This window comes from Capricornis sumatraensis, chromosome 13 (genome assembly GCF_032405125.1).
Source record: "Capricornis sumatraensis isolate serow.1 chromosome 13, serow.2, whole genome shotgun sequence".
Lineage (NCBI taxonomy): Eukaryota > Metazoa > Chordata > Mammalia > Artiodactyla > Bovidae > Capricornis > Capricornis sumatraensis.
Window position 1 is genome coordinate 81,693,544 of NC_091081.1, and position 27,751 is coordinate 81,721,294.

At 50.8% G+C, this 27,751-nt stretch overlaps 1 protein-coding gene across 1 annotated transcript in view; it reads left to right on the forward strand.

Annotated features, from left to right (window-relative positions):
• Nucleotides 1-27,182, forward strand: part of SYNJ2 (synaptojanin 2) — a 100,327-nt gene extending 73,145 nt beyond the window's left edge. The window contains exons 12-27 of the mRNA XM_068984931.1: nt 1,926-2,117; nt 3,483-3,567; nt 4,444-4,584; nt 6,234-6,426; nt 8,541-8,699; nt 11,425-11,581; nt 12,701-12,818; nt 14,357-14,575; nt 14,661-14,739; nt 15,981-16,149; nt 16,601-16,771; nt 19,512-19,646; nt 21,127-21,239; nt 22,356-22,464; nt 24,581-24,732; nt 26,264-27,182. Coding sequence (XP_068841032.1) covers nt 1,926-2,117; nt 3,483-3,567; nt 4,444-4,584; nt 6,234-6,426; nt 8,541-8,699; nt 11,425-11,581; nt 12,701-12,818; nt 14,357-14,575; nt 14,661-14,739; nt 15,981-16,149; nt 16,601-16,771; nt 19,512-19,646; nt 21,127-21,239; nt 22,356-22,464; nt 24,581-24,732; nt 26,264-26,974 — 2,903 coding nt within the window. The 3' untranslated portion in view covers nt 26,975-27,182. The remainder of the gene's footprint in view (nt 1-1,925; nt 2,118-3,482; nt 3,568-4,443; nt 4,585-6,233; nt 6,427-8,540; nt 8,700-11,424; nt 11,582-12,700; nt 12,819-14,356; nt 14,576-14,660; nt 14,740-15,980; nt 16,150-16,600; nt 16,772-19,511; nt 19,647-21,126; nt 21,240-22,355; nt 22,465-24,580; nt 24,733-26,263) is intronic.
• Nucleotides 27,183-27,751: the final 569 nt, after the last annotated feature.

Consider the following 27,751-nt stretch of genomic DNA (forward strand, 5'->3'; position numbering starts at 1 on the left):
GCCCCCAATCCCTCCCAGCATCAGGGTCTTTTCAAATGAGTCAGCTCTTCACATTAGGTGGCCAAAGTATTGGAGTTTCAGCTTCAACATCAGTCCTTCCAATGAACACCCTGGACTGATTTCCTTTAGAATGGACTGGTTGGATCTCCTTGCAGTCCAAGGGACTTTCAAGAGTCTTCTCCAACACCACCGTTCAAAAGCATCAATTCTTCGGTGCTCAGCCTTCTTCACAGTCCAACTCTCACATCCATACATGACCACAGGAAAAACCATAGCCTTGACTAGATGGACCTTTGTGGACAAAGTACTGTCTCTGTTTTTTAACATGCTGTCTAGGTTGGTCATCACCACAATAATTCTAGTTCACATCCATCACCACACAGAGTTACAAAAGTTCTTTTTTTTTCCCCCTTGTGATGAGAATTTTAAGATCTATAATACAATGTTGTTAGCTACAATCATCACTCTGTACATCACATCCCCAGGCTGCTGCTTTAATAGCTAGAAGTTTGTACCTTTTGACCACCTTGATCCACTGCCCCTTACCTCCACCTCAGCCTCTGGCAACTGTTCTCTGCATCTGTGACTTAATTTTTTCTTAAGGTTTGTTTACGGGGATGTGTTGAAGATTCCACATAAAAGTGCATTGGGGATTTCTTTGGGAAATTTTTAATGGCATCTTACCTCCTAGAGCTTCCCTGGTTGCACAGACATAAAGAATCTGCTTGCTATGCAGGAAACCCCTGCATAGGTTCAATCCCTGGGTCAAGAAGATCCTCTGGAGAAGGGCATGGCAACCCACTCCAGTGTTCTTGCCTGGAGAATCCTGTGGACAGAGCAGCCCAGCAGGCTGTAGTCCATGGGGTCGCAAAGAGTGGAACACGACTGAACGACGAAGTTTCACTCTCCCCTAGAGCAGGGGTCCCCATCCGCCAGGATCTAATGCCTGATGATATGAGGTGGAGCTGATCTAACAATAATAAAGTGGACAGTAAATGTAATGCACTTGAGTCATCCTGAAACCACCCCACCCCACCCCCGCCCTGGTCCATGGAAAAACTATCTTCCACAAAAACTAGTCCCTGATGCCAAAAGGGTTGGGGACCGCTTCCCTAGAGCCGGTAAACATTACAGGGTTCGTGGAAAAGAAGAGGAAACCTAGCAGTTTTCCTTATAAAGGTGTATAACTCTGGTCTTAGAAGTTTTTGGAGTTTTTGAAAAATTGGTTTGCCCATGCTGAAAATGGCTTCACACCCCTTTTCTGCTTTTATTCCTCCATTGCTGGGGAAATTCCTGTTTGGCTTCTGATAGCCAAGGTGACGTTTGTGTCAACCCTGGAGACAAGGCCACCTCAGGACAAGTGGCAGGAAGCTCTGAGTAGTACAGTGCATCTCATTTCATAGCAGAGTGTATGTGATGGAGATTTGAGTTAAGTGCCCGGTTTAAAAAATGGAATATATTTTGGCCATCTAGAGGACAGACCTGGTTCAGAGTAATGATTTTTTAAAGGCTTGCGTCTGGGGTACCACAGACCACTGCTGGTGCTTGGACTGGAAGATGGGGAATACAGAGTGGGTGTCAGAGCCGTAGTTCCGTGCAGGAAGTTGCAGGGTGCCCGTTGATAAAACTCCCGTGGAATTGTGTCTTGACTGTGGAGGATGCGCGTCCCTGTGACCTGATGTCACAGCCCGTGTGGCCCTGCTGGGGGAAGGGTGTGGAGGGGACTTTGCGGCAGAAGGGCCACAGGGAGGTGCTCTGCTCATGGTGGGTTTTAGCCTCATCCTCATAAGACACGGCCACTGGTCCCTGTGGATGTCCTCAGCGTCCCTCTCTGGCAGCAGGCCTGGCTGGGTTTCTGGGGGTGTGGGGGAAATGCATGAGGTTTGGGGTCCAGTCAGAGACACCCTTTCTGTGCCCCCCAATAGTGACTCCCAAGATCCTGAATGCCATGTCGGAGCGCCAGTCGGAGTTCACGAATTTCAAGCCGGTGCACGTGGCCGTGGGCACCTGGAACGTGAACGGCGGGAAGCAGTTCAGGAGTAACCTGCTGGGCACGGCCGAGCTGGCCGACTGGCTGCTGGACACGCCCTCGCTGTGCCGAGTCGCAGGACCCCCGGGTGAGTGCAGCCGGGTCAGGGTAATGGGTGTAGACCCCCCTTGCTGCGGGCCTCGCCCACAGGTGGGAAGTTGGGTGTTTGGCCTTCTCGCTCCTCAGAACGTTTAGTAAACGCTGTGGTCTGACTTTCCAGAAGATGTCCGGCAAGTTACATATGTGGCACCTTTTCTTTCCCAAGTGTTTGGAAGGGTTACCTATTCGGTGAATCTCCCTTTTCTTTTCACATGTATATTTTGCACTTTTTCGGTTTTGATGACTAGAACCTTCGGGCTGTAAGAAGTGAGTGAGATGCCGGACTGGGCCCACGCCCTAACCCAGGACACACACCCCTGCCTTTTCTCAGACTCCCCGTGTTGACGCGTGTTTGCTTCAGCAGTCACGAAGAAGTTGTGTTCCCTTTTAAGAATAAGATAATTGCGAGGTTGGACACCTCACCTTTTATCCTGTGTCATGCAAGATAGTATTTAATGGCCTCAGAGGTCAGGATCCACACGTGCTTTTTCTCTGAGAGTCAGCTGTTTGTCTAGGCCTTTGGCTTTTCTCCTGCTCATCTGGGTTTTGGAAAGCCTCGTGGGCCGGCTCCCTGCCTGCCGTGTGCTGGGGGGCATGTGGGGGGCTGCACTAATGTACCTTGAAGACAATCAGAGCCCAGAGCCCCGTTTCCGCTGTCTGTGCCCTGTCTGCATGGGGCAGGGGGCAGGGTACCGCAAGGACACGGCTCAGATTCACGGGGATGGCTTAGGGCTCGTCGAGAGGGATGTGGCAGGTGGCTGCAGGGCTTCTGTTCACCGAAGGCCCCCCATTCGAGGGAAGAAAGAGCTGAGCAAAGAGCTGATGAGAAGCCCCTCTGCTCACTCGGCAGTCTGTAAACCAGCATTTCTGGGGCAGACTTCATCAGAGCAGGTCCGTCCCCTGACCCCTAGGACAGCAGTCCTCTGGGAGAGGACCACAGTCGGACATTAACCCAGAGGGGCTGGTCCAGGGCTGTGAGAGTACTCGGGGCCACACAGGTTTGAGCCAATGCCCCCCACCCCTCGGGAGCTTAGGACCTACCAGGTTGCGGGGGGCAGGTCTGCTGGCATGGAAGTTATGAGTCCAGGCACTTTCCATGTGTCTTCTGACTTCACGACCACCCTTCAGGGTGACCGTTAAACCGTCCCTTTTGAAGAGCAAGCCACAGAGAGGTTAGCGATGCTCCTGGGATTCAGGCAGGGAAGGGCCGTGTGGACAGTGGGAGCTGGAGGGAGGTGGGTGTGTGCTCGCCTGTGGCTGGGAGGGCTTGCCCAGGCCGCGGGGCTCTGGCCCTCGAGTCGGCCACATCGGCCCTGGTGGGTCTGACTTCCTCCGTCTTCTGCTTGTTCCGCAGATGACACCGGCAGCCCAGCTGACATATTTGCCGTGGGGTTCGAAGAGATGGTGGAGCTGAGTGCGGGGAACATCGTCAACGCCAGGTGGGCGGCGGGGCCTGGGGTGTGGGGTCCTGAGCTGGGGCGCCACTAACCTGCGACCCTTGGTGCTGCCTGAGTTCCCAAAGTCCTCCCAGACATGCTCGTCCCTGTTCCTCTCTCTGCTGATTGAGGGAATAGAAGGAAGGGTAGGGAGGCTCTGTGCTCCCAGAGCTGCCTGGCTGGGAGGGTTGAGTCACCATTTGCCTGCAGTGTGTGTGAGCCCCGAGGATGTGGGCTGGGCTGGGCGGGGGCTGACTCACGTTTCCTGGGGAAAGATGGAGAGGTGTACGAAACCCGTACAAAGGAAAGAAAACCGCTGGACTAACATTTGGTGTGAACTCAGCTGGACTCTTTCTTAGTCCATTGTAAGGCACTTTCTGAACGAATAATAAAACCTGGCTCTATGGAGGTCTTCGTGGTAAAGAACCCACCTGCCAGTGCAGGAGACCTAAGAAACTCTGATTTGATCCTTGGTCCAGGAAGATTCCCCTGGAGGAGGAAATGGCAACACACTCCAGTATATTCTTGCCTGGAGAATCCCACAGACGGAGGGCTGTATGTCGGGCTACATACAGTCCGTGGGGTCACAAAGAGTCAGACAAGACTGAAGTGACCTAGCACGCACACGTGGAGGTCTTAGGAGTAAGGCCCTGAGCTGGGTGGCAGGAGGCAGGGGTAGAGGTGATATGCGGAACACAACCAGAAACACGCAGATAGTCCCCTGTGAGGGCTGAGGCTCAGAGGGCCCTGATGCAGGCGTGCAAGCGATATGATGTCAGTTTGGTAAAAAAAGAACCAGCTCAGGGCTGGAGGAGTCTCCAGGCGGGAGAGTCTGCGTCCAGCTAACTATGAACAGCGTTGTTGCTTTCTCTCCTGCAGTACCACCAACAGGAAGATGTGGGGTGAGCAGCTCCAGAAGGCCATCTCGCGCTCTCATCGGTACATTCTCTTGACTTCAGCGCAGCTGGTGGGCGTCTGTCTTTACATCTTTGTGCGTCCACACCACATCCCCTTCATCAGGTAAGAACATTTCATTGACAGACATCTGGGGGAACCCAGGATTGTTTTATTCCCACTTCCTTTCCCCCCCCGCCCCACTTCCTGCAGCAGGAATCAGGACCTGCCATTATTTTAGTCAAATGTAACACAACCCCCAGGGAAAAACCAGGCCAAATAGAATATTGTCTAGCTTTTAAAAAGCCTCGATGGGAACTTCTAGCTCAGGAAGCTGGACCCTTTTAGGAGGAGCATTTCACCACCGCTGGCAGCCAGGCTCAGTTGGGCCCAGGGAAGGGGTTCCTCGCGGCAGTGTTAGACAGGAAACCGCTGACCTAGAGCTGGGTAACTCATCAGGAAATGAGTTGTTGTCTCTTTTCAAAAGAATTCTACTTTTCAAAAGATGTGTGGGCAGAAACTCTCTACCGCTGTCACCCCATTACTCAGTCTCCAAAGTGACAGCTTTGTGAATGGCATGCGGGGAAAAGCCTTGGAACAGGATGTCTTTTAGGAAAGGGCGTGTGTGTGTGTGCACGCGCAGGCATGCATGTGTTTTAAGGTTGGGAGGAACTCCCCTTCTCCCTCAGCTGTCTCATAGCCTTCCCTTGCTCCCTGGTCTCACTCATGTTGTTAGAATCCCCAACAGTTGTTCTCTTTGCCGATACCTGGCATTGAGCTGGCCTGATCCCTGAACCCAATAGGGTCACACTGGTTGTGCATCGCCCCGGAGGTCGAGGACCACAGACTGCCCGGGGCAGCACCTGGAGAGCAAAATGCTCTGTGTTCCTAATAATCTCTTCTGTGACCTTTGGGAAACTTTACGGTTCGTGTCCCCCATGCTTGCTGTAACAGCCTGCCAGTGTCCACAGGGAGTGGGTAAAGGTCAGTTATGGTTGGAGTGAGGCTGTGGTTGGGGTTGGGATCAGAGATGGAACACGAGGAAGGGATCCATGCCGAGGGGCTCTGGGTTTCCCAGGTGCCCGCTAAGGTCCCAACCCCGGTGTCCTTGGCCCCGTGGCCCTCCAGCCTTGAGCTGGGTGAGCTCGCACCCTTGCTGGCAGGCTACCCCCATACCTTGTCTGTTGGGCACCAGTCCCAGGGAGCAGGTGGAGGCTCCGTGGTCCTGTGGACCCACGCACTCACTTGTGTGCATTATAAGTCAGCATTTTAACACCAGCAGGCCACTGCTTGGAAGCCACCCCTCTCCACCAGGCCAGCACAGATAACTGGATGGCTCCTGTTTCTTATACATTGATTATCTGAGGGCCCCTCCTGTACTTTGCAGAAAAGCTGTGTAGGATGTGGTGGCTGCTCCTGCTGTAGCTGGGAGACTGGAAGCAGGTGGTGGGGGAGGTGATTCAACTCCAAGGTGCTTCGTGGGTGCTTGTGTGAGCAACCTGGATGGAGCTGGGACCACAGGATGCTCCTGTCTGCCCCAGGGAGCTGGCCCCGGGGCGAGGGAGGGGAGGGGTGATGTGGAGTGGACAGTGACGCGGATCCGGTGCGGCCTGGTCCCTGGCGATGGGAGCCTCTGCGCGGATGGTGTCGGGGGTTCTCAGAGCCTTCAGCCCATGAGGCCACCAGGTGGCTCGTCTCTGTAGCAGAACAGCGTCTGCTTTTCCTTCAGAGCCACTGGGAAGACGCCCCTACCGCGTGTGCGTTCTCTGTTCCAGGGACGTGGCGATCGACACGGTGAAGACGGGCATGGGCGGGAAGGCGGGGAACAAGGGCGCCGTGGCCATCCGCTTCCAGTTCCACAGCACCAGCTTCTGCTTCGTCTGCTGCCACCTGACGGCCGGGCAGTCCCAGGTGAAGGAGCGGAACGACGACTACAGGGAGATCACCCAGAAGCTGAGCTTCCCCGTGGTGAGCAGGGCAGTGGGCGGTGGCTGGGTCCCTGCTCGGGTCAGCCCCGCCCAGGGGGCCTGAGCTGCTGCAGGAGGGTGGGGCACACGGCTCTAGGAGCATCCCTGCCCTGGGGGCTCACCACTCCAGGCGGGGGAACCAGCTAGGGAAGCTGAGATAGAGGTGAGCGGGGTGTCCGGCCCAGGAGTGCTGGGGTCCCCCTGTATCTCTGTACTGTTTGAACACGCTGATAACACCCTGCGTGTTCTTCTGAGGCAACTGCGTGGAACTGGGAAGGAGAACCCCTGTGCTCTGTCTTAAGTTAGTGAAGAACGTTTGAATCCAAACCCAGTGAACGATTTGGTTTTCCTGAGACTCACACGTACCTTCTTGTGGTGGCTCGGAAAAGAATACCCGGTTTCGAAACCAGTCCTTTTGGGAGCCCCCGGATCCTGGTCTAGTTTCTTGCTTGCCAATATCATGCGTCATGCGCCCTCTAGCGGGGGTTCCGAAGTTTTCATTCTGAAGCCGGGGCATCTCTGCGAATTCAGATTTGAATGTTTTCCTTTCCATGCAGAGATGCTGGTCTCACATACCTTCAGCCCCCTGCAGACACACCTGTTTCCCGGCAGTGAGAGTAGACTTCAGCCGTTCCTGCCACGGATTCTGTCTGAGACACGGCTGGGTCACAGAGCTCTTCTGTGTAAGGCCAGATCCCTTAAAACTGACATTCTGTTCACTGGCCTGCACTCAAGGCAAGAATTCCTTAGTTTTCATGAAGAAGAGCTTGAAGTTGTTCAACAAGTAATCCTTGTTGAAGCTTTTATTTCTTGGAATAAAAAGAAAGAAGTGAGTTGGGAAATTTGTCGTGGTAGTTTTCCAGATTCTGTAGGACTGATATTTTCTTTTTGTGTCTGTGTAACTTAAAAAAGAGTAAAATCCAACCGTTCTCACTTGAAGAGTGCTATTTTGAAGTAGAAAACACGGGACACAGTTTCAATAATTAAAGAGTTGATAATACAGTTTCTTTTTTCGGTAGAAATATTGAGGGTACCTGTACTCTATGCCTGTGCTGTTCAATAGAGTAGCCACTAGCCACAAGTAGCTATTTAAATGTAAAATAGATAAAATAAAGCCAGAAGCCCTCAGTCACAGTGGCTGCATTTCACGTGCGTGGCCCCATGTGGCTGGGCTTTGGACAGCTGGGGTTCAGAGCCTTTCCATCACCACGGAGTGTTCTTTTGGGCAGGGCTGCTCCGCATGGCTCTTTTACTGGGCTGTGACAATTTCAGTCTTCTGTCCAGAATATTGTTGTGGGGCTGAGGGGAGTGGAAGTACCACGCAGTGTAGTGAACAGAAACAGGTTTCGGGGCATGGCAGATCTGAGTTCATATCTTGTCTATATCATGTACTACTGATGTAACCTTCAGCAAAGTTTTTGAACTTTTTTTTTTTCTTTTAATCTGTCAGAGAACCAAGAGTATGTGCTTTGCAGGGCCACTGTGAGGACAGGAGGCCCCAGAACAGAGCCCAGCATTGTGGGCGGCAGATACTGTGCTGCTATTGTTGTGATTCCTGGGTGGGGGAAGGGGAAGATGTCTGAGATCGACAGGGCTGCCCTGGGTGTGGACACAGAGCTGACTGGGCAGGCTGGGAGCAGGGGGAGTGATGGAGGATCAAGGATAAAAATGTATGAAATCCACCAGCTTTTATAGAGTTGCATGTCCTGAGCGTTTATATTTATTTTCTTAAACCTCATTCTCATAACACTGCAAATTTGGGCCATTATTGTTAGGATACAGACATAACGAAGCAGGGGTACAGCCTGGAGGCCGAGGTCTGATGGGCAGAGCGAATACTAGCCATCATGCGCCTTGTATTAGGGATGGCGCTTTCCCCAGACCACTCAAAAACACTATTTAAAATGTAAAAAGTAAGCCACGTGCAAGGCTATCAGCAGGTTTTTATGGCATTAGTGAAAAATGAGATGCTTTAGCAGACTCTTATTTTAAAAATAACATTTTAAGAAAAACATATGTGCTTACCTTCCGTATAGTGAATTTGTTTTTCCCCGTCTCCCACATTCCCTGCAAGATGGGTCAAATCATCAGGATTTCTTTCTTTTTATGACTTAGGGAAGAAACATTTTCTCTCACGATTATGTGTTTTGGTGTGGTGATTTCAACTACCGCATTGATCTCACGTATGAAGAAGTCTTCTATTTCGTTAAACGCCAAGACTGGAAGAGGCTTCTGGAATTTGATCAGCTACAGCTGCAGAAGTCAAGTGGAAAAGTAAGTTGTGCTTTTGAAATAGTTTTTAACACCTGCTCCAATGTGGAGTGTGCGTGCGTGCATTCTATGTTGCTTCAGTCCTCTCCAACTCTTTGTGACCCCATCGACTATAGCCCGCCAGGATCTTCTGTCCATGGGATTCTCCAGGCAGGAATACTGGAGTGGGTTGCCATTCCCTTCTCCAGGGGATCTTCCGACCCAGGGATCGAACCCGCGTCTCTTCTGTATCCTGCATTGGCAGACAGGTTCTTTACTACTAGCGCCACCTGGGAGCCCCCAGTGTGGAACATTGTCTACTGAATGTACACGCTCGTGTTTGCATTAAGCTTCATGCGCGGATATAACTGATTCTGCTATGGTAGAAAACGTGCCTGGCAGAAGAAGCTAGAGACACATGAGCGTCCGTCCACACTCATGTCCTGTTCTGCTTTCCTGGCCACAGTCAAGGTCTGCTTCTTCTTGTGGCCAGAGGGGCTGTCGCTGTATGAAAGGACACTGGCTACACGCAAGCCGCTGGAGGAGCTCAGGGTGATAGGAGCCTCTATGCCCCAGCTCTGTGGTTGGAGGGGCAGCAAGCCGTCCCTTCCTCCTCCAGACAAGCTGAACCCTGGTCCAGGGCTTCCCAGGGAGTAAGTTTGAATCCAAGCTAATTCAAACAGCCCCACATCAGCCTCTGCGCACACAGCTGATGAGGATGGCGGGTCTGATGTACACAGTCCAAGCACCCTGTACTCGGGCTGAGGCTCGTAGGAACGGCTGTATGTCAGGCGCAATAAACCAGCTAGTGACATGCTAGACTCTGCTCAAAGCAATTCATTTCAGTGATATCTCTGTTTCTTGGTAGTGAGCATGCTAACAAATTCATTTAATACACCGTCTAATATACTCCACACACCGATTTGTACATATAAGACCTTCCCACAGATTAGGCATTGTACCCATTTTATAGATAAGAAGACTGAGGCCAAGGTCGCATAACATGTCCAAGATCACAGAGTCAGTAAACAGAGCCATGATACAGCCGGAGACAGTCAGAGTTCAGCTCAGACTTCCCTTGTGCGACCCCATGCAGGTTTTTAGTGTCTCCTCAGGTCATGATGTAACAGGGAAGATTCAGCTATAGGATTCATCTTCAGTTCAAGGGTCACACTGGCGGGCCTCCACATCTCGGCGCCTGTTTACTTCCTAGCAGAACTACTTCCTAGCAGGATGGACTGAGGGGAGGGAAGTGCACCTAGTTCCATTCACCAGGTGAAAGCGCAGTGGGTTAGATGGCGCGGGCAGGGAGGGCAAGACCCCTTCTGCAGCAGGATCTGGTCATTCCTACGGGCTTTCTGTCTTCCCCCTTGGGGACGTGGGTTGCTGGGGTTGGCCAGAGGGCAAAGGGACCTTTACAGGCCTTTCTGCTAAGGGTCCTTCTTCCTTCCTCCTGCCAGTGTCCTCCACACCTTCCACTAGGACACCGAGTGAGCGTCTGTTCCCGGTCTGCCCACAGCATCAGGGCTGGGCCGGGGTTAATTGAAGACGGAGAGGAACTGGGCTTCCTTTCTGAGCCGCTCCTTACCTGTGTTGGCTAAAAAGATGGGCAGTATGAGAGTTGTGAATTAAGTTTTATTTGGGGCAAAATAAGGACTGCAGCCCGGGAGACAGCACCTCAGAGAGCTCTGAGAGACTGCTTCAAAGAGACTGTGGGGAAAATTCAATATATAGGATTTTGGTGAAGGAGGAGTTCAGTTCAATCAAGCACTCACTTTACAGAAGGTTTTCTGCTAGTCGTGAAGGGATTTAGTGATTTTCTCGGTATGAAGGGATGCAAGGATTGGGATAAGGAAATCAGTTCCTGAAAATATCTATCAAAGACCTGTCCCACTGGATTCCCTGGAGCACTGAGTGCCTCACTCTCCACCCTGAACTCCCTCAGTTCAGTTCAGTTGGTCAGTTGTGTCCAGCTCTTTGCGACTCCATGGACTACAGCACGCCAGGCCTCCCTGTCCATCACCAACTCCCGGAGCTTGCGCAAACTCATGTCCATTGAGTTGTTGATGCCATCCAACCGTCTCATCCCCTTCTCCTCCCGCCCTCAATCTTTCCCAGCATCAGGGTCTTTTCCAGTGAGTCAGTTCTTCGCATCAGGTGGCCAAAGTATTGGAATTTCAGCTTCAGCATCAGTCCTTTCAGTGAATATTCAGGGTGGATTTCCTTTAGGATGGACTGGTTGAATCTCCTTGCAGTCCAAGGGACGCTCAAGAGTCTTCTCCCTGAACTCCCTCAGGGGGTGTTGAAGGTCAGCAGCTGCAGCAGCACAGAGCTCAGTCTGCAGATGCAGATGGGAAACGTCCTTGGCGAGCGCCGATTTGCAATTGACCGCCAGTTGGTTTAGTTAACAGATACAGATCAAGGCCTTGCCGGGGCCGGGCTGGACAGTCCTCTCGCGTGGAAGCGGCCTCGTGCCTGTGTCTCTCACTGTCTCCCATGTGACAGATCCGGTGCTGAGAGGGGTGGGAGGCCCAGTGGTGTGTCCATCGGCAGAACAAAGAGATGATTGTCACTTTTTTTGCTAATTAAAACGCATTCAGATATCCCATTTTCAACACGCCTGCCACTATGATGTAGATTCTGTCCCTGTCGGGGACAAAAAGAACCGCTCTGGGACATGCCCTCTGGTGTATGTAATGGACGTGACCTAGAAGAACTGAGATGGTCCTGTGACTTCTCCTCCCGATAGATTTTTAAAGACTTTCACGAGGGCACCATCGACTTTGGACCCACCTACAAGTACGATGTGGGCTCCGCTGCCTACGACACCAGTGACAAGTGCCGCACCCCCGCCTGGACGGACAGGGTCCTGTGGTGGAGAAAGAGGTACCCTTCCGACAGAACAGGTGGGTGACCCGTGTGCACAGACGCGGAGCGGGGCGGTGACCCGTGTGCCACAGGGAATATCACATTTCTTTAGTCCAGTGCTCTTCGCTGTTTAAAGAACAAGGCTCCTGTTAACCCAGAACTATGTGAAACGTATTCCAGATGTTACCCCTAAGCTTTGGGAGTGGTGCTTTGGGGGAGCCCGCCCCCCCGGCCTCTTTCTAGAGACTCCAGCCTGTGAGTGTGCGGGCTCCTGGGTCTCTGCATCTGTGCCTCGTGGCTCTCTGCCCACACCACCCCACCCCGCTGCCTTTTGTTCACAGTGGGGATCAGGGGAGAGGTCCTGGGTCCTCCTCTCGGGCACCTCTGCCTCTCACACTTGTGCCCTTTCTCCAGCCCGTTTTGTTCAGCCCAGCTCTTACCTGCTGAAAGCCCCAACTCTAGATCACATATGAGCAAGACACAGGAAAGATAAATTTCATTCGTTAGTCATCGATTGAGTTTTGAACGATTATTGAGGCCCAGCAAAAAGTGCAGTTTGTTAAAAAATTCAAACACCTATAAACTGATACATAAACAATTAAACTGTCCTGGTGAGACGGATGCTGAGATTGCAAAGCCCAGAAATCTCACCTGCAGATTGAGAAGATGCGTTTTTGTCCAGATCAGTTTGTGGACATCTGCGCAAGAAGCCTTGTGTCCTTAGTCTCTGCCTCTCCTACTGTACAAAGAGCTGCAGGTGTCCTGTTTACCGTGGGCCCGGGGCAGAATGCCTGCAGCCGTGACTGCTGTGTTCTCACCCACTCTGCCTGCTCAGGACGAGTGTTTTTTGTTCTTTCGGCCGCACCTCGAGGCACATGGGATCTTGGTTTTCAGTCAGGGATCGAACCCACACCCCCTGCATTGGAAGCCCGGAGTCTTAACCCTGGGACTGCTAGGGAAGTCCCGGGCGAGGGGTTTTTTACCCCAGGCCCCAAAGCCGCCTTGACCCAGTTTCAAGTCCAAGGGGTTAGAGCCACTGAGATAGGAGGTGGTCCATGACATGGACCCCCGCTCTGTAATCAGCGTTTGTTCATGTTGATACAATTGTGTCTTGTATGTCCCTGTGTGTATCTCTTGATTGGAAACTCCACGAGCAGCTGGAGAACTCAACCTTCTAGACAGCGATCTGGATGCTGGCACCCAACTCAGACACACCTGGTCTCCTGGTGCCCTCAAGTATTACGGCCGGGCAGAGCTGCAAGCGTCTGACCACAGGTAAGGTCCTGGCCGCCATGGGCATGTCTGCTGCTGGGGAAGGGGGGTCTGGTGCTCCCTGCAGAGAAGAGACCTGCCCATCCGAATGTGTGTGTGTGCACGTGCGACACGTGGTAGAGTAACGAACGTGTGACAAGTAGCTGTGTGCTTGCCACCAAGAATTAATCAGTGTTAGCCTTTTGTCATCACTCCGCATCAAAAGTGACTTCGTTTATGAAAATTGCCAAGATACAACCTGTATGGCGGTTTGTGTCATTTAAGTTTTGATAAATTATGTCATTGTGCACCTTGCCTTTTTGTTACTTAAATATTTTTGAGATAGTGATGTCACTGTTAGAGATCTGACTCTCATTTGCAACCACTGTCCCGTATTCCGCTAAATATACCCACTGAATTTACCCACTCACCTACTGATGAATATTTTCCTAATATTTTATTATTAAAAACACCATAGAGTTTATAGTATTAGATTCAGGATTGGGTTTTTTTTTTTAATTGACGTATAGTTGATTTATGTTGTATTTCTGCTACACAGCAAAGTGACTCAGTTATACATACATATACATTCTTTCTTATGTTTTTTTCCATTATGGTTTATCCCACGATATTAGAGTTTCGCTTATCCACTTAATATGGTAGATGTCTTCAATAAGATGATGTCATCTGCCTAATAGAGGGTTTTATAAATTTTTTGTGGAGTAAACCCATCCCTATGTAAAAATTACAAGGTTTGCTTTATTTCCTGTTGATCTGTTTTCACTGAATGTCAGGTAGATTTCTACAACGTTGTGCTTAGTGAGCGCATAGCACATGGTTGTGTGGCTTCGTCGTAACTCCTTCCCCTTCCTGGGACAGTTAGATGTTATTCCTTTGTCCCTCCCATCAACAGTGCTGCAGAGATCAACCTTGTGTATAAATCTTTGTCTGACTCTGGTCATTTCCTCAGAACAAAATTCTAGAACTGAATTTGTTGGTCAAAAGATGATCCCTTTTGAGGTTCTTAATGCAAACCTAATAGCATCAAGTTGTAACCTAACCTTTAACCTACTCCAAATAGCGCGCCCTACAAAACGCTTGAACCCCCCAGCCCAGGGAAAATGCCCGCTTTTCCGCATCCCCAGTGGTCCTGTGTGTGGTAGTTGCTCCGTTGCATCTGACTCTTTGCGACCCTATGGACTGTAGCCCACCAGGCTCCTCTGTCCATGGGATTCATTCTCCAGGCAAGAATGCTGGGGTGGGTCGCCATTTTCTTCTCCCGCAGTCCTGGGATTACATGCAAAGAGCCTTTGCTGATGGCTGGTATGGATTTTCTCTCAGGTCATCCTTAGATAGGAAGGCTAAGATAACGCCAAGGTTAGGGAAAGATGGGCAGAAACCCCAGGACTGGAGAGCTCAGTTCCAGGCCCGAGGGGGTGCCACACGCTTGGGCTGCGTTGTCAATGTTTCCTGTTGACAGCGGAGTCGGGATGGCGGTCGGGCTGGGGGACAGTCTTGCCCTGGGTTAACAGTGCCCTCTCTTCCTTCCATGTCTAACGCAGACCTGTGCTGGCCATCGTGGAGGTGGAAGTGCAAGAAGTCGATGTGGGGGCTCGGGACAGGGTGTTCCAGGAAGTGTCCTCTTTCCAGGGCCCCCCGGATGCCACGGTCGTCGTCAACCTGCAGTCGCCAAGCTCAGAAGAGAAGGACGAGTTTCCTGAGGACGTGCGCCTGGAGCTCATGCAGACCCTGGGGAATTACGGCACAATCGTGCTTGTCAGGTGGCGACACACTCGGGTGGAGCTGGGTGCTCATTGCTGGAGAGCGTGTCCCTGGGGCTGACCTGGCAAATCTCCTCTCTTCCAGGATCAACCAAGGGCAGATGCTCGTGACTTTTGCCGACAGTCACTCAGCGCTCAGTGTCCTAGATGTGGACGGAATGAAGGTGAGGCATGCTTGGTCACCCGTGGGGCGTGCTTGTCCCCTCCGGCTTCTTGTGCTGTACGTGGCCGGTTTCTGCGAACATAGACGCCCACAGGAGGGCAGGAGCTGGGTTTCTCTCTTTACCACATCTTTAAAAAAACATTTCATTATTTTTGTAAATGTTTGGCTGTGCTGGGTCTCAGTTGCTGCATGGGCTTTCCCTAGTTGTAGCGTGCAAGATTCTGTTCCCTAGTTGAGGTGTGTGGGCTTCTGACTACAGTGGCTTCTCTGGTTGTGGGGCACGGGCTTTGGGGCACACGAGATGCGCTCACTGTGGCTCCCAGCCTCTGGAGCACAGGCTCAGGAGTTGTGACCCACGGCCTTAGTTGCTCTGTGCCAGGTGGGACTGAGACTAGAGATCGGACCGTGCATCGTGCGTTGGCAGGTGGATTCTTTACCACTGAGCCACCAGGGAAGCCCCACATCTTTTTTTTTTTAATTAAAAAAAAAATTTAGTTTTTGGCCATGCCACGAGACATGTGGGATCTTAGTTCTCTGATCAGGGATCAAACCCATGCCCCCTGCATTGGAAGCCTAGAGTCTTAACCACCAGATCAGAGAGGTCCCCTCATTACCACATCTGCTTCTGGTATCTACCCTCCAGCCCCGGCTCCTTGCAGGACTGGGGAGAAACAGCAAGTTTTGGAGCACCATGCCCCCTGCGTGACTGAGGCTCCCTGCACTCACCCCCCAACCCCTGACAAGAATATTGGGGTCATGCTCTCTCCATGGGTTTCCCTTGTGGCTCAGCTGGTAAAGAATCCGCCTGCAGTGTGGGAGACCTGGGTTTGATCCCTGGGTTGGGAAGATTCCCCTGGAGAAGGGAAAGGCTACCCACTCCAGTATTCTGGCCTGGAGAATTCCATGGACTGTATAGTCCATGGGGTCGCGAAGAGCCAGACATGACTGAGCGACTTTCTTTTTTCTTTCTCCATGGTTTGGGACATGCAGCTCATAGGTGGTTCCCATTTTGATGGATAATGTGCTGGTTTTAAATTCACACCGAATGAAAAGCTTGGGATGACAGTTTGACTTCTGTTCAGACCAAATGTGAGCTGTGTGCCAGGCCTGCCTGAGGTCTAGACCCTCTGGGCAAAAAGTGAAGGTGGACTGGCTCCTGGTACGTGCCTTCGAGTGAGAAGCACTTTGGGGTCAGAGGGTCTAAGGTCAGCGATCATTCTCGGGGGGCCGCTCTGTCCTCAGGTGAAGGGCCGAGCCGTGAAGATCAGACCGAAGACCAAGGACTGGCTGAAAGGTTTGCAAGAGGAGATCATCCGAAAGCGGGACAGCGTGGCCTCCGTGTCCCCCACGGCCAACTCCTGTTTGCTGGAGGAGAACTTCGACTTCACGAGTCTGGACTATGAGTCGGAAGGTGAGTCACCCCGCCAGGACTTCCCGCTCAGTGTGGCGAGGCAGGCAGACGAGACCTTCTCCCAGCACGAGAGCCTCAAGAGCCCTCTGAGACCCGCCTGGGGAAGGTTCCAGAGACCCCTGGAAGTGCAGGCTCACTCTCCAGGCCAGAGTTGGGGGCATTCATGTGGACGGGTGCTACCTGCAGCGCTAAGACTGGAGGCTTCTGAAGGTTCACTGAAGACAGTGATTTGTGGATGTCAGGGCCGTGGGCTTGGTCCTGTGTCTCAGACTTCCGTGGAATTGGGGTCCCAGCCTTGCTGCCATGTGGGTGCCTGGGGCTGCTGGTGGCTGTGCCTCGGGGACCTTGGGGGTCCTAACACGAGCCACAGGCCTCGATGACGAAACAGACCCATTGATGAATGACTTGGCGCTTTCTCCCAATTGTTCGCTGTGACATTTCCTTCCCCAAGGGGATATTCTCGAAGATGACGAAGACTATCTGGCGGATGAGCTGAGTCAGCCTGTGGTCTCAGACAGTGATCCAGGGGGAGACGAGGTCTCCACTGCCCCCGGCTCCACCTCCGCGGCACCTCCCGCCAGGTCACCAACACTCGCCAAGAAGCAGCGTCCAACCTACAAAGGTAGCCTGGACCTTCCTTTTCTAACTGGCCTCTGGTGCAGCGTTCACTCGCTCAGCAGCTGGGCATCACGTAAAGCCACCATCCAGTGTGCTCGGCCCATGAACAGAGGGGCAAAATGAGTCATAGCAAGAGGTGGACACTGGGCTCTGGGAAGGCAGTTGCCACCACACCGATTTCCTCTAGTGATTTCATTTTTTTTCCAACAACTGGTACCCCTCTAACACACCAGATTCATGACCATTTAGTTCAGTTCAGTTGCTCAGACATGTCTGATTCTGCGACCCCATGGACTGTAGCACACCAGGCCTCCCTGTCCATAACCATCTCCCAGAGTTGCCCAAACTCATGTCCATCGAGTCGGTGATGCCATCCAACCGTCTCATCCTCTGTCATCCCCTTCTCCTCCCACCTTCAATCTTTCCCAGCATCAGGGTCTTTTCCAATGAGTCAGTTAGTTTCCTCTATTTAAATTGGCATGGCTCTGAACTGGTTTTACATTTGTGATTTTTCTCCCCGCCACTCCAAGACTTTTCTGATTCAGTCCCATAAGACACAAACTCACTATCAACGTCCTGAGTTGTTGTTGTCTGGTTATATTTGTGTAACATTATATTGTTATACAATAATTTTACATCTTAGCATCATTATGTCATTTTAGACTTGAGAGGGACTGAAAGTCACTGGGATCAAACAGCCAGTCCCTAGATGATTAGAGTGGTTCACATTCTGCATCAAACTCTTCAGCTCCGTTTCAGCCACAGCCACCAGTGCCTTCCAGCTGTTGGACATTGTATCTCCTTGGTGGTGGTGAGCAGGTGCAGGGGCTTAGCTGTGTGTCAGGACCCTTTGAGCTGGGGCTGAGAACAAAAAACAGGGGTGACAATTAGATACTTCCCAGGAGGTACAGAGAACACCCCCAAGCCCCTTTGACTGTTTTTGGTCCCAAAGCCAGTCAGTAGCCTGGCTACGTTGAACTATCAAGAGCTTAATAGACTGCTGAGGCCTGATCAGTTGCCACATTATAGAGATGTGGGCCTGGCAGGTGTGGCTGGGACCCTGGAAACCTGGTGACTCATGGAGCTCCCAGGTGACTCGGATGCACGTCCAGGTGTGAGTTCAGTTCAGTTCAGTAGCTCAGTCGTGTCCAACTCTTTGCGACCCCATGAACTGCAGCACGCCAGGCCTCCCTGTCCATCACCAACTCCCAGGGGCTACCCAAACCCATGGTGTGAGACTGCTGCCAATTCAGAGGCAACAGCCTGCTTTAGCAAATCAAGGTGCTTCTATACGCTGCACGTCCAGAGGGCTCCTGCCCTGGAGCGGAAGTAGCTGAAGGGATGTGCCCTTGAGACAGGAAGTGGTCCTCTTCTCCAGGGTGGCCATCATTCAGGCATCCTTTGGAGGCAGAGCAGGTGTGTACCTTTTGAATAAAGAACTTAAAGCGGCTTGGGGTTCTGACATGTGGGCAGACTCGCCCCCTGGTGGCCCTTGAGGGAATATCTCCTTGATGCTTTAAGGCCCTCAGTCCAGTTGCTCAGTCATGCCTGACTCTGCGACCCCATGGACTGCAGCACACCAAGTTTCCCTGTCCTTCACTGTCTCCTGGAGATTGCTCAAACTCATGTGCCTTGAGTCAGTGATGCCATCCAACCATCTCATCCTCTGTCATCCCCTTCTGCTGCCTTCTTGGGTCTTTCCCAGCATCAGGGTCTTTTCCAGTGGGTTGGAAAAGGGCCCTCAGGCACTCCCTTTAGAAGGAGACATCCTGCCTCCCCCAGCAGAGCTCATGAGATGCACCTCACTTTTAGATTTGAGGGATGGGAGGATGAGCCACAATGAAATGAATCGAGGTGTGCTGTGGTGTGGAAGAGAAGACCAAAAACTGTCCTGAATTTAAATGTAAAAAGTGAAAAAAGTCGCTCAGTCATGTCTGACTCTTTGACTCATGGGAACAGACCATGGAATTCTCCAGGCCAGGATACTGGAGTGGGTAGCTTTTCCCTTCTCCAGGGGATCTTCCCAAACCAAGGATTGAACCCAGGTCTCCTGCCTTGCAGGCAGCTTCTTTACCAGCTGAGCCACAAAGGAAGCCCCAAACATAATAAATGTAATAAAACAGAAGCAGTCCCCTCGCCATCCCCCTGGTGAGTCAGGATGGTGAACACTCAGGCAGTTGCTGGCGTGGGCTGTGGGATTTGGGGCTTGAGTGAGCAGGGACCTTCCATGCTGGACCTTGCCGCTGGACTGCAGGCTGCCCCGCCGGCTGAGAAGTGAAAATGTTCCCAAGGCCAAAAGTGTCACTGCCCTGTTTCAGAGTGGGGAGTGAAAAATGAGGGGCTCTAGGGTCTTCCCTGCTGGTCCAGTGGTTGAGACTCTAGGCTCCCAATGCAGAGGATACAGGTTCGATCCCTGGTCAAGGAACTGAGATCCCACATGCTACACAGCTCAATCTAAAAAAAAAAAGAAAAGCGGAGGGGCTCTGGTTTTCAGCTGTCATTCTGTGTGGAAGTCTTGTGGATTATTTGGGAAGGAAGCACACCTACACTTTAAAGTTCTTCGGTGTCTCTCATGTATAGACATCACACCTTGTCCACGGCTCACCAAGTGTTCCAAGCAGGCATTAGGTGCCCTCTCCCCGCCCCCATGCCAGCAGAAAGGGACCCTTCAAGCTGTCCTGCGGGAGGGGTCCCTGCAGACCCGAGTCTGACTGCCCTGACTCACGTCCCGCCGTGTCCTCCAGATGATGCCGACCTGGTGGAGTTAAAGCAGGAGCTGGAAGCAGTTGGGGACTTCCGCCACCGCTCTCCAAGCAGGTCTCTGTCGGTTCCCAGTCGGCCTCGGCCACCTCACCCACCGCAGAGACCCCCCCCTCCAAGTAAGACTCCGCTTGCTTTCCACTCACCACAGTGCCTGCTGGGAATAACCGCGCCCTTCCTACCTGCTGAGCGAATGGCTCCAAAATCCTGCTGTTGGGTTTTCACAGCGCTTTCTCCCCTGCTTGGGCTCCTCTTCGTCCTAAATCCTTGGCGAGTTTGGTATCAGAGGTCGCTTTGTGTCTTGCAAGCAAGTCAAAGCAGCCCTTCCCAAGGCTGCTCTTCGCCCTCTTGAGGCTGTGCTTTTGCTTGAAGCTGCTTTCAGTTTGAAACCTTATAGGTTGGAGAACTGGGGTCACAAATGAGCTGGGGACATTTTGAGCTCCTTCTCCCCCCAACCCCCAACGGCATCTCTCAGTACCTTCTCTCCTGGACCACTGCCCACCCTCTCTGCTCACGAGGACGCGAGTAAGCCCAGGTGCCCTGACTCGGAAGGTGGCCACATGCGCCTCTTAAGCGGGCACCGCTCCATCTGTGAGCCCGAGCCCGAGTCTGCTGAGAACGGCTTTTCCCAGTCTGGGTCTCAGCGTAGCACTTTTCTTCCTGACTCCCCCAAAAAACAATGCTTTGCTCATAAAACACCCCTCAATAATCGGAAATAAGGTTGTACCATGCTTTTGATCAGTTTCCATTTACCTCCACTGCTTACTTCTCCCCACCTCCACCCCGCCGTGACAGTGAAGATTTTCCTAAGCCCTACTTTCAGAATTGGGTTCATCGTGGGTTACATCACAATAGTAATCAGCAGCAAGTCAGAAACACATGACTTGTTTAAGCATATTTTTTTTACTTTTCAGAGTTCATGCTCAGAAAATAAAATATTAAATAAAAATAAAGAGATATCCTATATTATTGTGGAGGTTTACAAAAAGAGATAATAGAAACAATAAAAAATTTAATTTCACTTACCTAGTGATGATAGTTTTAACCAAAAAATTTCCATCCTTTTTCCAATTAGATATATCTATGTCTGTGTAAAATCAATTTTTATTAACAGAATTGGTATCCGTTTTTTTTTTTTGGTCATCTGTCTTTTCATCTGGTGTTTCTGTCACTAAATGTTGTTCTACATATGATTAATTAATGGCTATAAGTATTATTAAATATAGTTTATTCTCCTGCTTTAGGAATTTTTTTAAGACTTTGCCCATGAAACATCTTTAAAATTTGGTCCTAATAACAGTAGTGTGTTTTAAACCACTTAAAAGTGATTGATAAGGTTTTATGTCAGATTTAACATCCCCCCACCCAGGATGTTAGATTAAAATTTCCATTCAAACACTGCTTCTCCAGAGAATCTACTTTAATAGGCCCAAGTTATTAGAGAATCAGTAGACAGCCTTGAAGCACCTCTGAATCGCTGAAGGCCATGGACGTACTCAGACCATGACCTTGCTCTTGCTCTCGGCTGGCTGGGAATTTTGTGTTGAAGTAGCTGTGACTTCACTGAGATGGAATCTCTGCGCTCCTTGGTTTTTACAGCTGGTTTCATGGTGAAAAAATCAGCCTCGGATGCCTCCATCTCCTCTGGCACCCACGGGCAGTACTCAATTTTGCAGACGGCAAAACTCCTACCGGGAGCCCCTCAGCAAGCGGTGAGTTCTCCTTTCTCAGATCAGAGCAAAACAGGCCAGCTTCTGAAACCCATGAGATCTGCCCCGTGGTCCATGCATAGCCCCTAACATCATGCCGGGTCACCTCTTCCCGGTGAATACATAGAGTTCTGTCTCTAACTCTGCCTATCCACCATTTACCCCCCCCCCCAAACCCTATAACTTACTACCAGGTCCTTTGTAGGGGTTTTTAATGGTCGTCCAGAGTGTGAGAGAGAAAATCACACTTGAAGAAAACTCCCAAGCGCCCCTTCGTGGAGGGACTGTTGGTTTCCAGACATACCTGCTTCTCTCCCTTCTGACGCTCGCGTTTGACCTTGGTGTATAGAGCAGGGGCTGGTAGAAGGAGAAATAGGAGAAGTTCAGATCAGTTGTCCTGAGAGAAGAGACTAAAAAGAGATCTAAGTAATGCAGTAAGGGTGCTGGTTTAGTACCAATAGGATTTTAGAGGCGGGGCGCTCTAGAGGGTGGCATTGAGCTCTAAAGAAGACTGTGGGTGAAGGTCAGTGGACTAGAGGTGAGGAAGGAGGGAGGTGCCATTGGGGGCCGGGTGGAAGGGAGAGTGAGGCGAGCTGGGCCAGCTGATGGCCACGGTCATGCTCACAGCAGGGGTAGGAGGCTGACTTGACCTCTGTGGTTTACAGTGATGAAGGCAGGTCCTCAAAGGCAACTCAGAGGTGGAGGTTAAGAGGTAGAACAGTGAAGAAGTAGAATCAGCACTTTTGAGAAACATCTGGAAAGTGTTGCGCGACTCATTGGACCTTGGAAGGAGTGACTTCTGACTAATCTTTCTTGCTTTTTTACCTGGTTATCGAAATAAAGATAGAGGATGGTTGGTCCACGTTGCACAATCCTTGAACCACCCGGGTGGGGAGACCAGATCATCTGAATGTTATTGCATCCCTCCCCCCGGGTATTCGAATGCTCCGAGGGAAAGAGACTTGAAGGGTGCAGTTTTGATGGGAGCTGTGCCTTCATCACTGATGGAGCTCTGTAAACCTCACGCTCATGTATGGATCCGTAGGCAGAGGTCTCACCAGGCGAGGCTGTTTTCCCACTTGTGCTAATATGTATTTCTTCCTGATTTTTGTCCTCAAGCCCAAAGCAAGGACTGGGATAAGTAAGCCTTATAATGTCAAGCAGATCAAAACAACCAACGCTCAGGAGGCGGAAGCAGCCATCCGATGTCTCCTGGAAGCCAGAGGAGGTAGGTGCTCCCCCAGGGCGCCTTCAAGATTCTGCTCGTCTTCTAATATTCTTGCAAAAAGGGGCCTAGAAAAGAACAGAACTCTTTTTCTGGAGGCAGTATTCAGTAAAAGTACCCTTTAGCAACATTTTATAAAATTCATCTACGAAGATTTATCGTCCATTTAGAATTATATATTTAAAATTCAGTAAGTATCAATAGATAAAAATAATCCCAAGATTATTAAGGAGCACTTAGGGGAGAGACAGAAATAAACAAAAATGAGTTTTAGAAGAGGTTCTTGCTCAAGGCACTAACTCATCCTGCTGGCTCAGTAGAAAGAGATGGTTAAGTAGGCCTTCTCCTTCAGGCAAGACATCTCGTTTTTAATTACCAGCATCCCTAGATTCTTCACTGTCAGGCAGGGACCTCTTCTCTGCCATACTACGTGTTCATTTTTTGTTGCGGTCACTTCACCTAACCCTTGTTAACCATGTTTTAACTTAGAATCTCCCCTATGCATTCAAAATCACTGGTAACTAGCAATTTGGGGGTTGTTTGTTTGTTTTGACTTTATACTAGACTCTCTTTTGAAGAGGGCAAAGTATGCCCTCTGAAAAGCCAGATGGATTTACAGTTGCCCGATTTATTTTCAGTCTGGATATTTCATTTATTTGAAATTCCCAAATAACATTTAAAGAGGGCATGGATTAAGAGGAGGAGAAACACTCTTGTGTGATAACACCATGGTTTCTCTTTTATTAAAAAAAAAAAAGAAAACTCATTGTATGGATGAAACAGCCCATCAGCTGATGGACGCTCTTCCACCCAGCCGCCAGTGGCACTCCCTCCTTCCTCACCTCTAGTCCATTGACCTTCACCCATAGTTTTCTCTAGAGCTCAGTGCCACCCTCTAGAATGCCCACCTCTAAAATCCTGTTGCTGTTATTACCAGCATCCCTGCTGCATTGTTTAGGCCCCACTAGGTCTCTTTATCGGAGAAGGCAATGGCACCCCACTCCAGTACTCTTGCCTGGAAAATCCCATGGATGGAGGAGCCTGGAAGGCTGCAGTCCATAGGGTCGCTGAGGGTCGGGCACGACTGAGCGACTTCACTTTCACTTTTCACTTTCCTGCATTGGAGAAGGAAATGGCAACCCACTCCAGTGTTCTTGCCTGGAGAATCCTAGGGATGGGGGAACCTGGTGGGCTGCCCTCTATGGGGTTGCACAGAGTCAGACATGACTGAAGTGACTTAGCAGTAGTAGCAGGTCTCTTTATAGCCTCTTCTCTCAAGACAACTGACCTGAACTTCTCATACTTACCTCTTCTGTCAGCCCCTGCTCTATATGCCAAGGTCAAATGGATAAAGTGAAGCATATCCATCCCATGAAATATTATTCAGCCGTAAAAAAGAATCGAGTGCTAACATGCTCTGTCATGGGTGAATCGTGAAGATGCTGTGCTGAGTGAAAGAAAACGGACCCAAAAGGCCATGTGTTGTATGATTCCATTTATGTGAACTGTCCAGAAGAGTCAGATCTATACAGAGAGAAAATTATAGTGGTTTTTCAGGAGCGAGAGGAGAGGAGGGACTGGGCAGTGACTGCTGTGGAAACGTGTGGGGTCTGTTTTTGAGGTGATTAAGATGTTCTGGGGACCATATGGTGATGGTTGTACAACTTTGTGACTATAACCACCAAAGTATAATCATTAAAAAAGGGCAAATTTTGTGGTATGTTAATTAGATTACAGTCAAGGGTTTTTTTTTTTCTAAGTCTGTATAGATGTGGAGAGTGGGAAAGGTTTGAGGTTTGAACTCTACCTTGTGTCACAACTTAATATTTTCCTTCTCATGGGCCCTGCTAAGATTTCAAGGAGTTCTACCATCATCTCCCCTGAGCAACATGGGTACACATTAAACTTTGCACCTGGTCTTAGGGTCTCACTGATTCTCCTCTACACAGACCCCCAGATCACCATCCCTGTTGAGAAGGTGAGCGTGAGAAGCTGGGGCCAAGCCTAGCTGGTTGGTCCTGACAACCCTCAGAGATTTAGATCAAAGAGAAATACATTGCGTTATCCTTTAAATAATGCCTTGTCCTTTACGCGTCCGCCATGCCATTCCATGCTTCAGGCGTCCCAGGAGAAGCCCTAAATGCTCCAGCCTTGAGGGACCAGGAATCTTCCAAACCAGAGCCCACAGCGGGGGTGGCGCCTCTTCTGCCCCGTCGGCCCGCCCCCAGGGTTCCTGCCATCAAGAAGCCAACCTTGAGGAGGACAGGAAAGGTAAGAACCTGGTCATGTAAGCCTGTTGCTCCTGGGCTGCACAGATGTCTCCTTAGATAAGAATTATGTCTCCGATGAGTCTGGTCTCTTTATACACGTTCACGACTCCCAGCCACAGCCCCATCTTTGAGGTACATGCCCGGCAATTGCTTTCTCCCTCTCATCCCTGCTGCTGCTTGGCTCTCACTGAGCAGAAACTTTGGGAATTTTTCACCAAGACAGGAACAGCTTGGAGGTATCATTCTGTCCAAATGTTCCATTTCTGTTCCCAAACCAAGCCAGCGTGGGACGCTGTATTCCACGTGTCCCAGTAATTCCCATTTGTGTGTGTGGTCTGTGTCCTATGCCCACGGTTCACGTGTACAGATCTTATTTGCATTAGAAAAACAGTCACCAGTCTCCGGATGGGCCCTGTTTGACAAGCGCTTGTGTGGCCTCGGATCCTGGAGGCGCGACAGCTCTTGCCACTTTTCTTGCAGATTGTTTTCTGCTCTCGCTCTCAAGCTTCTCAGCCTTGCTTGCTGCTTCAGAGACATGAGTTTGTCAGGACAGTAGCAGCCCAAAGACTGGCACCTCTAGAGACATCTGGATCTTCCGTTTGAGCTCAGTGTGCCAGTCACGGACACTCGGTAATCCTTGGCTGGTCATTACAGAATGGTTGCTTGTCCACCTGGAGGAAGTGTGAGCGTGGCTTGGGCGCCTGGCTCTTCCAGAGCCGGCTTTGTGTTTTCTGGGTTGCTCTGCTGTTCCACGTCTGCTCATTCATCCACCCATTTTCCACGCCTCCTTGCACTTACAGACCTTTTTCCTCAGCCTCTTCCCTGTTCTCACTTTGTCTTTTTAAGGCCAGAGGTAGAAATGGGTTCGTTTTCCTCACCAGCTGCACAGGAGCTGAAGTAAAAGGCTGTCAGAGAACAGGTTGTCTTTTGCAGCTGGTTTATCTAAAGAACCAGTGGCAATACTGAAACACTGATGTTTAAGCTACCGACAGCCATGTCTGTACAAAAGCTCCCTCTGGTCTCATGCAGTTGTTTCCTTTGTGGTCCGTTTGAATCAGAGCCGAGGAAGGGAAGTCCCTGTGTGAAATCTGCCATTCTTCTATATTTAAATAGCAAAGATTCAAGGAGCCAGTATACCCTTCAATGAGTCCTTCAATTAGCTTAACACTGTGACATAAGCTACTTCACTGAATCATCAAAGCTGCAGCCTCCAGGAAGAGTTTTCAGAGAGGTTTGCTGTTTAATAAAGGAAGACTATAATCCCGTTTCCTAGGTAACAGAGAAACTTGTTTCAGATTATTCCCTGTGGTGGGTTTAAAGCTTCTACTCATTTCATTGGACCTGCTGTTCCTCCTTGATACCTGTGTGTTTCGCCCATGCTCTTTCGTGCCTGATGACACCCCCGCATCCCAGACATTCTCAAATCCTGAATTTGCTAGAATGTCCGCGTGGCCCCATCTCGCGTGTGCTGATCGATTCCCAATTCCCTGGGCAGGCTGCTGATTGACGCTCTTTGTCGTACCTTTTCTCAGCCCGCGTCACCGGAAGAACAGCTTGGGCATCAGGCCGTCCATTTTACAGTCGGGCCCCCGGAGTTGACCCCTGACACCCCGCCACTAGCGACAGTCCCTCCGGTTCCCAAACCGAGAACCTTTCAGCTGCGGAAAGGTGCCGCCAGCAAGGCCACTTCGGAGGAGGCCCCGCCCACTGCCACCCCGCCCACTCCGGAGGCCCCGCCCCTCGTGCCGCAGGTGCCCCCACGCAGGAAGAAGTCGGCTCCAGCGGCCTTCCACCTGCAGGTGCTGCAGAGCAGCTGCCAGCTTCTCCAGGGGCTCCCCTGCAGCGACGGTTCACCCACAGCCCCGCCTGCCGGGAGTGCGCTGTCTCCACAGCCGGCTTTCCTGGGCGTTTCATCATCACCTGCAAGCCCCGAGGCTGATGGCACCACGGACAGAAAATCAGTGGGTGCCCCCCTTCTCGGTGACTATCAGGATCCCTTCTGGAGCCTCCTCCACCACCCTAACCTGTTGAATAATTCCTGGCTTTCCAAGAGCTCCGATCCCTCAGACTCGGGGACTGGGAACCTCGGAAGGGTGCACTCAGCCCCGTTGCAAGTCAGTGCCTCACCAGCCCAGGAGCCGCCCCCGGAGCACAGACCAAAAGACTTTGGTACCTGGGTGACAATCAGTGACAAGGACAAGAGAACGGTGCTGCAGGTGTTTGACCCACTGGCGAAAACCTGACAGGGAATCCCACGGCCGCTCCTCCGCAGGATGCCTGCCTTCTCCCCTCCGCTCCACTTTACAGGGGGAAGGCCCACTGCCCTTAACCCCACGTGGAAAGAGACATTAGTTAAAGGCACACTGAAAACACATGGGTACTCCTGTGTAGTTTACAAAACTTGTGTCTCTTCCTCCATACGATTATTATTCAGCCACCAAGATATGTTGTATTGCAGACTTGAGCATGTTATCTCTCCTCTCAGGGTATGAGAAACCTCCAGGTAGATTCAGCCTGTGGATTTTAGGAAAGGAAACCTAGCCCATAATGCCCAGGAAGCTCCTTCCCACCAAATTTTAAATGATTGTTTAAATTATGTGTGTATGTGGTGTGGTTTTTAGAAAAATATTGTTTGCAGCTTACAGATTTGGAATAACTTTTTGGTGACCCACTGAAGGTTGATGCGTACAAGATTACACTAGAAGGTGGTTGGGACCATTGTGAGCTGGACCTGGCCAACACCAGGTTAAAAAAAAAAAAACACGAGAGTAGGAAGCAGCAAATAGGTCCACCAAAAGACAAGACTGTCATTCCCAGCAGCCCTTGTGTTTTTTTATGTACGTGTATATTAACCACTGTGGTGTGCAGGTCTTAGGGGAGATGGTGGCATTCTCTGCTATGATTCTGGATCATCTAGCTTCACCCGAGCTCCAGCGGGCTAGAGCCTCCTGTACCATGTCTTAGACTTTGCGTGTCCCATGTCTTAGACTTTGCGTGTCCCATAAATTGCTGCAGTCCTA